This window comes from Asparagus officinalis, chromosome 7 (genome assembly GCF_001876935.1).
Source record: "Asparagus officinalis chromosome 7, Aspof.V1, whole genome shotgun sequence".
Classification (NCBI taxonomy): Eukaryota; Viridiplantae; Streptophyta; class Magnoliopsida; order Asparagales; family Asparagaceae; genus Asparagus; species Asparagus officinalis.
In genome coordinates, this window is record NC_033800.1 from 8,305,759 (window position 1) to 8,315,128 (window position 9,370).

The 9,370-nt window shown below is 33.8% G+C and overlaps 1 protein-coding gene across 1 annotated transcript; it reads left to right on the top strand.

Moving 5' to 3' along the window:
* On the top strand, positions 1,994-8,141 carry LOC109846651 (thioredoxin-like protein AAED1, chloroplastic). The gene is made up of 10 exons (XM_020415894.1): positions 1,994-2,031; positions 2,182-2,372; positions 2,461-2,605; positions 2,697-2,742; positions 4,177-4,236; positions 4,902-4,938; positions 6,201-6,280; positions 6,430-6,521; positions 6,741-6,801; positions 7,731-8,141. The coding sequence occupies exons 1-10, from the start codon at positions 1,994-1,996 to the stop codon at positions 7,788-7,790; spliced, it is 810 nt and encodes a 269-aa protein (XP_020271483.1). The 3' UTR covers positions 7,791-8,141.

The following is a 9,370-nucleotide window of genomic DNA, read 5'->3' on the forward strand; positions in this document are numbered from 1 at the left end:
CAATGGAAACTTACATCGTCTTTAATGTTCTTAATAATGCAACCAAGATGAGACGATAATCATGTATAAAACATTCTATTACAAAGCACTAAAGTGAGCAAGTGAATATGTTGCAGTATTCCGTTTAAGTCTCGAAAGTTATCTTGATGGTAGAATAAACAATTTTAATATAATTTTTAAAAATTGTATGAACAATAAAGGCGTAAATGCACTTAAATATCCTATAGTTTCCCTTAAATTGCACTTGCATACCCTTAATTGTTTTTGGCAACACATATATACCCAGAGCTTTTAAAATTTGCACTTATCATACCTTCAGCGATGTGAACATGAAAACCCCCCAAAGAAATTTCTCAAGCAACACTCATATATCAATTTTACGACATTTTAACTTTTAATATTTGTTAAATTTACTATTAAACTATTTTAAAATAAAAGTATGATAAATTTAAGATAGAATTATAGCAGTTTTAATAATAAACTTTTTAAACTAAGAGTTAAAAGAGTTTTAAATTAGCATGTGAATGTCACATTAGGATTTTTACGAGAGAATTCTCACATTTTCATAAATTAGAGACTTAAGTGTAAAGTTTAAAAGCTTTAAGATATATAAGTGTTGACAAAATCAAGTTGATATATAAGTGCAGGGTACAGGGACTTCTAGGTATTTAAGTGCAATAGAACCAATAAATAATAATATGCATTAGTTTATCCACAATTAAGTAAAATCATGCGATGAAAACATTTTACAAATATAGAATAATAGATAGATATTTTAACAATAGGTGGCTAAAATTAAAGAGGGTTTCATAATAATTAACCATATTCTATCCCATACAAATACAAGTTCTCTACGAACACATCGACGATTAACTTCCTTGTCTTCCGGTTTCTCCTCCATTTACTGGAAGGTTGTTCTTGGATTAGGGACTTTTTTAATCCTGAGATTAATTTAACTCTCCATAATCTAGGGATACAATAGTGTAACAGACTGTAGTGAATTAAATTTTAACAATATGTTTAGTTCAATTTGTTATTAATACATTTAACACCCATGTCATGTTTGGGAACTTGTCATTATAAGGGGTATAAGAGTAAAACAAAACAATAAATATCTACAATGCCTTCTACATATCAGCAAAGTGTTCCTGGAGTTTGCTTGTCATAATCAGTTTTTTAGGGGTTTGTTTTTAAATTTCATATTTCTAAATGGTATGTTTATAATTTTCATATTTCCAGGTTTTTTTTGTAATTTTTCAAACTTTAAAGGGGTTGTTTATAATTTTTGAAGTTCTTAGGATTTGTTTGTAACTTTTAAAATTCAAGGGTTTCTGTTAATTTTGAAAGTTTTTAGGGAGTTAGTTGTAATTTTTAAACTTTTTGGAGGGTTGTTTGTTATTTTTTAATTTTCATGTGTTGTTTGAAATTGCAAAGTTTTTGGAGGGTTGTTACGATTTATTTTTTTGGAGGTTATTTGTATTGTTAATTTCAATTCTTTAGTTGTAATATTCGGAAATTTCAAGAGGTTGCTTGTGTTTTCAGATTATGGCTCTTTGTGTTCTTTGATTTCTTTAGGAGCTACGTTGTAATTTTTAGATATTACCATTTTGGCAAAAGCTAATTCTAAATATCAGGAGGTAAATAAATACCTAAATTTAGGGGAAGTTAAATATGCAAACGAGGATGATTAATTGGTGTATACAATCGAAGTGGGGATATGCAAATGAGATTATTAATATGCAGTCGAAGTGGACGAGGGAAATGATTGGGAATAAAATTTTTGATAATTTTTAGAAAGTTAAGAGGTGATGATGTCAGTCATTTTAGATCTAACCTTAATGAAAATCAGTCTCGTGATTATAATAACACCTCCTCTCCCGTGTTAGACTAAATAGTCCCACCTAACGTCCCCAAAAAAATTGAACCAAACACTTTACTATTTTTATTTTAAAAAATAAAAAATTGTTAATTTAATATAATAATCAGTCCAAACATGGGCGAAAAGATTTTCTTCCTCCCTTCATTTTTATGGTTATTTAAACGTTTAAACTATGCTGAAAATTACAAAGAAGGACGCTACGTGCGAAAATAGGAAACATTTAGGGACAGAAAAATCAAAACTAGAAAGTTTGAAGGGGCTGTCAACAATTTCATCCTCGAAGACTCCCCCCGCTCTTTAAGCCCGCCACCACCCAAAAAGAAAAAAAAAAAAAAACTCCGTCCATCTCCACCGGCGACTCCCACGTGTCCTTCATCGACCCATAGCCATCGCTCATCGCCCCTCATTCGAAGCCCTAACTTCATTCCTACTCACCGTCTCCACCGGCGCAGCCGGTTGCTCTCTCCGGTCACCGCCACGTCGGCTTCTCCCGGTGCGCAAATCCCGAAATGGCCCTCCAAGATTATTCTTTACTTAAAGCTCCCTAATTTTCTTTAAAAAAAAATTACATATTTTTGCAGCAGGAGGCTCATCTGCTGTCACTTCTGAGGGGTTGACGAATTCATTGGAAAATGTTAACGTTTTTGATTTGGAGGGAAAAGCAGTTAAAATTAGCGACCTTTGGAGAGGCAGGAAAGCTGTAGTTGCGTTTGCTCGACATTTTGGGTATTTTTTATTTTTATTTTTATTTTTATTTACATTTGTTCTTAATTACAGTGAAACGGATGAATTTTGATTGGTTGTTTGTTTGTCTCAGATGTGTTCTTTGTCGGAAAAGGGCTGATCTTCTTGCATCGAAAAAGGTTCGTGTTACAATGAATATTTGGGTTACGTTTTGGTGGAATTTTCAAGACTATAGGTAAAGTTTGAATGTTGTAGAAGTTTGATGTTTCTGTTGGTCATCTCGAGTTAACTGTTCATTGAAAATGTGAACTTACACAAGCCAATGAATAGGAATTGTGAACAATCTAAGGATTCTGATTTTTTCAGAAAAATGCAACTTTTCTGAGGAGAATCACTCCATATGTAGAAGTATTCCTCATAGTTTCTTGGGTTCAAGAAGAGCTTTATTTGTTCATTGTGATAGGTTCTAGTGATATAATTTTAATTGAAAAGTTTCCCTCATTCGAACTTCGTAATTTTCTCTAGTATTACACGTGAAAACTGTGCATGAGAACCCCACAGGTAAGGCATATTTTTGTATGTCAGCATCTTTATAACTTCTGTTTCAGGGGATGTACTCCAATTTTCTTCAATTTACGTTATAGTATCTGACTCTATGAAAAAATAATATTGGAAAGAACCTCATCAAAAAGATAAGTTCACCTCACCGAGAGAGTTTTTTACTAGTAGAGACCACAAAAGTCATTTAATAGTCGGGTTGAGATGAGATGTGATACAACACCATCCTTATAACCTACTGAAAGTTACAGTTTGGAACCCAAAAGTTATACCTTATAGGCCTGTAATGAGTTCATGAGTCCAAGTCAAGATAAAACCTTGTCCATGCATTCAGCTTTGACTTTGTTAATATGCTTGCTGAGATCTTTTGTATTATGAATAACGTGCTTGCTAACTTCCTAATGCGGCTTCTAGTCCCTAGCCAACATTCTGGTCTATTGCAAGATGGGTATGTGAAGGGGCCTTGTTGAAACCCGAGACTTATATTTCTACACCGAAGAAGTTTTCGGCTGTCATTTTTCAATAGAAGATGGTGTAACCGCAAACAAATATTTGTATTGGCAATAGTTGACAATCTATATTCTCCTTCGGAGTTTAAGGGAGCATTAACCTTATCATTTTCATTGATCTTGTTGGTTCATGTGTGTTAATGGAGAGGTAAGTTTCTTAAAAAAATAAGTAATTATTTTCTCATGGTTTGTATCGGTAAACCTAGTGGCTCAGATCGAGATATTCCAATATATGCAAACTTCGGCACTTGAAGCTGAAGGCAAAGTGTTGTCCATCTTAATCGCTTGCAACTAAGTAGGTTGTCTATGTGTTTACTTGCAAATTATGCCACGCTGTCAAGTGAGGAGTTTGTTCTTACATTTGTCATTGTTCCAGCACTAAATTGTTTACTGTTTATGATCATTCTAGTTGACTGAAGTGAAATTATTTTTAAAATGAAGTGAATTTGATTCTTTACTTAGACATCTACGCTATTTCAATATTCTACTGCAAAAGGCAGCCACATAAATCATGCTGATTTGTATTGTTTTAAGCGCTTACTGTAGGAGGTGATTGATGCAGCTGGAGTTGCACTTGTTTTAATTGGGCCTGGAAGCATTGATCAGGTACTTCTTGACGTCTCTAAATGCTAGAGGTATAGTTTGACCCATAATTGCATGGAACCCTTTTCGTTTAGGTTCACGGGATGGGTACGAGAATGTGGTACGCCACTCATCAGGAATGGGGGTACGAGGGGGTTGGCTTTTATGGTACACTAGGAAAGATGGTAGCCTTTAGGTTTGGTTATTAAATGCTAGTTGATATCAGTAATGGTAAAAGAACCTTGAGAATCATGTTGCAATTAAGATATGCATACTTTATCTGTTTAATTTCTTAATTTCTTATGTTTTTGTTGTTTATTCTTTTAAAAAGAGCTATTTTTTAAAACAAATTAACTGGTTTGAATTCTAAATCGGGTTGCTGGAATTGGTGAATCGGGCGTGTTCCATGCGAATCTGGGACGATTGAACCTGTGGTTCGGTATATCATACCACATTCCTGACTTCTATGGTTTGACCAGAATCCTTACTTCATTTATCCTTAATTGCTTGTCCAAATTTATGCATGTGCATATTTTGTATGCCCTTCTTAATCCATCTTCTCATGTTTAATGTGTTTATTCACCACTTGTCTTAATTTACTGGCTTGGTAATCTGCAATAATGTGGTAATTTGCCACTTGTGCGTTGAAAATCAGTATTTGCTCTAACAATGTGATATTTGTTCGACAGGCAAAGACATTTTCTGAGCAAACCAAATTTCCTGGAGGTATGATAGCAGAATGTATATCACCTAATCTTAGTCTTTCATGGTAATGGTAATAATTTAAATGTTTGAAATGCTGAGGTAGTCAATAAACTTTAGATGAAAAGTCTTGCTTCCATCTTTACAGTGGTGGATCCACCTTAGAGGAAGTGGGGTCACGTGACCCCACTTCCTTCCAAGGTGGATAGCCACCCTTGCTTTAGGTCGAGTACAACTTGAATCTTGAATACTTGCCCTTTCAACATATTATTGGCCAACAATTCCATCTGCACTCTAATCAATGTTTAGTTTGTATTTCTACCTCACTTACAATTTTCACCCTCAAACATTAGTAATCATAATTCATGGTGTCTGACATCTCAGTTAAGTCTTATTTGATCTTAAACAACAATACATTATACTCCTCCGTTTAGAGCTGGATCTGGACTAAAGTTTGGGATCCAATGATCCATCCTTGCAAGGGATGATTGGTAGTCTTACTAATGGTGCTGTCACTGACAGTATTATTAATCTAAGAGATGATTGGCTCAATGGTTCTTTACTGAACATATTGATGAAGGTGTATTTGATACTTGATGGTGTTATTAATGCGTGATTATGTACATTTTTCAAAATATGAAGACTCATTGAGGATAGTTTTAAATTTTTTTAGTTATTAATTATGTGCATTTTTCAAAATATGAAGACTCATTGATGATATTTACTTATGTCATATCCAGGTAATATTGTTGTACCTAAATACTTCCATGTGTGCTTTTCCAAATTAATAGGCTTTTCCACAGTGATGTACATGTCGCAAAATTTTACCTTCTGCATTGAAGTTTTCAGTTAATCAATATGTGAATAAGGTCGTAGGCTTTCTTAGGCAATTCTTAATCATACAATAACACAAATTGTTAAATTGGCTAAATAAGTAATGAGTAAATTTCATAATAGGTTTAATTGGTGGGCTAGTATTAAGAATTGTTCAAATAGGCTATATTCCAAGTTGACTAACTTGATGCTATCTAATGTCAATCCTGCATTGATCAGTCATACTTAACCCTTGAAAAATGAGAATGATGGTCCAGTTCTCAGGAGATTAAGAATGACGAAAAGTTGGATGCTAATTTTGTTAGTTCCATGTCATCTGTATGTATTAATGTTTTTAATGATTTAGCATATTAGTTATCATTAGTTCCATGCCATCTATATGTATTCTTAATTATCATGCAACTCTTTCTCTTATCCTCAATCATTTTAAAAGTTTATGTATTTTGATGCAGAAATTTATGCAGATCCAGACCATTCATCATATAATGCACTTAATTTCGTTTATGGTGTATCAACCACATTTACTCCATTGGTACCTTTTCGATAACTATTATCCAATTGCGCAATCTTGTTCTCTCTCAAAAAATCAATTGTTTTTTATATCATTTCTGGATTAATATTGTGAGTGATATACCCCATTAATATGTTATATTTGTAACTTTTAAGTCATAAAAATCTTAGGCTGGTCTGAAGATCATACAGTCATATATGGAAGGATATAGGCAAGACTGGGGGCTTTCTTTTGAAAAGGACACCAGGACTAGAGGTGGTTGGTAAGTTGTTATTCTTTAACATGGACCAAAGAATCTTCATTCATGAGTAATTATTTCTATTTCATTGGTTCTAAATGCATTTAGGCGATTATTGAGAACTTAAAATAGCATTCCTTCTTTACATTTAGCATATGTTCTTCATCATTTAGAACTTTTATTGTTAAGTTGTGTTTTTTTAATAACTTCAGACCTTTTTATGCACACTTGTATGGTTTTCAGGCAACAAGGAGGACTTCTTGTAGCAGGTCCTGGGACGAGTAACATATCATATATCCACAGGGTCAGCATTTGGTTTCCACTGAGATTAGCGTCATTTGGTCTTCCTACTACTAAAATTTTCTTCTTTATGTTTTCCTTAATAAAAGCCTTAAATTTTTAAATCAATTGTACCATGCCCGCCGGATTTTCCTTTCCCAACTGTAAATGGTAGTTAACTACTCAGTTAAGTAAACAAGAAGTAGAAATTTAATAGTCTGTTATAATTATTTAGCCTGTCCTCATAACTACGCCTAATGAAGCCTATGAATGAGTACATCCTGTGATCATCAAAGATAAGTAGTGAATCAAGATTGTATTGATGCTAAGAAATTCAATGTTGTTTTGATAGTGTTGAGAAATATACATGAAGCATGTAAAAGAGTTAGGGTTTCTTCTTAGAAACCACCTTAAAAATATGCTCATTATACAAAAACCATCTTTCATTTTCAATTTGTACTTAAAACCACCTTTAAAGTAGGTTTTTGTTCCAGTCAGCCACCTTCCAGTCAAGTTTTTCACCGAAAACCCATAAATATCCTTAAAAACTCACATTAATGACATGTGACTCACTTTGTTAATGTTTAGATTTAGTTAGCATACATGTTACATACTTTAAACGTGCAACGTGCATTTTAAGGTTATTTTCGATTATTTAGTGAAAATTTGAATATGATTTGGTTGATTGGATAACAAATCCACTTTAATGGTGGTTTAAGTATAAATTGAAAATAAGATGCGGCTTCTGTGTAATAACCCGATTTTAAGGTGGTTTCTAGGGGGAAAAAACCGCAAAAAGTTAACATGTTGAGTACAACAGTTTCCAGTAGCATGGACAATATCCTATATATCATTGGTCAAGTTAGAGATATAGAATTATAATAAGCTGGTGTGTGTGCGTGTGAATTTGTTTATGTATTTTACTTATGTAAGATACTTATCCTATTTTGCCAGGACAAAGAAGCTGGAGATGATCCGGATATGGAAGATGTTATTAAAGCATGTTGTTTATAGAAATCCTCTGAATCCTTGAATATACGTGAATATTGATGTCATATACATGAAAATAAAAATAGTGTATTTGTATATGATGGTACAGTATAAGCAGAGCTCCTGTGACAATGAACACGAGGTTAGTATCCTGGTTTTATCCTCAAGCTGAGATCCGTCCGAAGGGCCATTACTGCATATCGACATTGTAATAAAGGATGTTAACAATTTCTTGTCACCGACTCTTGTGTAGTATATTTCTGATGCCTGATAATAATAGAACTGTTATTAGGATGGACTCATTGTAAATCCTTGATCATTTTGTTAATGCATAAACATGCCAAATTAAATAAAGCAGCCGAATTAATGAGTTAATTTGTATGTGATTGCATGACCATTGCTGTTCTTGGGTAGTCTGTAACATGTTTCCATTGCGAAGACTTCGGCGGTTTATTCATAATTAAGTTCTTTGCTGAATTTCAAGTATCTCATTTATTGGCTTAATTTCTCTTGTTCTACATCGTCTACTCCTCTATACTCATAGGAGGGATCCTAAGATTCACTATTTTGTACTATTATTGCTGCAGCATAAATAGAATGGTGTATCATTACCGTAGCATTCAAAAAGGATTACTGTATCGAAAACAAAAAAAGAGAGTCGTGCTTTGCACGGGGTGCACACAAGTCCTACTATAATGCGTAAACTCATTTTGTACTTCTTTTTCAATTTTCCCTTTCATAAATGCTTGTACATTCACAAATTTTCTCCAAAATAAATATGCTTATTAGTCCATATTAGATTCAAACTGAAAACACCGTGTGTTCATCCATTTTGTGTAGCTTTAAAGAAAATAAATAAATGATTTATGTAAGTTTATTGCAATTATATTGACTACCCTTCTAAAGTTTTAATGAATTTATCAAAGGAAATAAAGAAGCCAAGTGTTCCATACCACAGCGGATATGGACAAATTTTCAAAACCAACCCTTTTAGCATTTTATTTGCAAAAAACGACCTATTTTGAAAATAATTACAAAAACCGACCTGTTTTCAGCCCAGCGCTGAAAACAGGTCGGTTTTTGTAAAAAAGTCTCCGAAACATCACGGGAGTTCAACTCCCGTGAAGTTTATCGAGAAATTAAACTTCACGGGAGTTGAACTCCCGTGAAGCTTAATTTTGCTTAAAACTCCACGGGAGTTCAACTCCCGTGGAGTTACAGTCGAAAATTTCCAGCGAACCGATCTCGGTTCTTCGGGAATTTTTTGACTGCAACTTCACGGGAGTTCAACTCCCGTGAAGTTGCAGTCAAAAATTCCCGAAGATCCACTCTCTGGAAATTTTCGACTGAAACTCCACGGGAGTTGAACTCCCGTGGAGTTTTAAGCAAAATTAAGCTTCACGGGAGTTCAACTCCCGTGAAGTTTAATTTCTCGATAAACTTCACGGGAGTTGAACTCCCGTGATGTTTCGGAGACTTTTTTACAAAAACCGACCTGTTTTCAGCGCTGGGCTGAAAACAGGTCGGTTTTTGTAATTATTTTCAAAATAGGTCGTTTTTTGCAAATAAAATGCTAAAAGGGTTGGTTTTGAAAATTTGTCCTT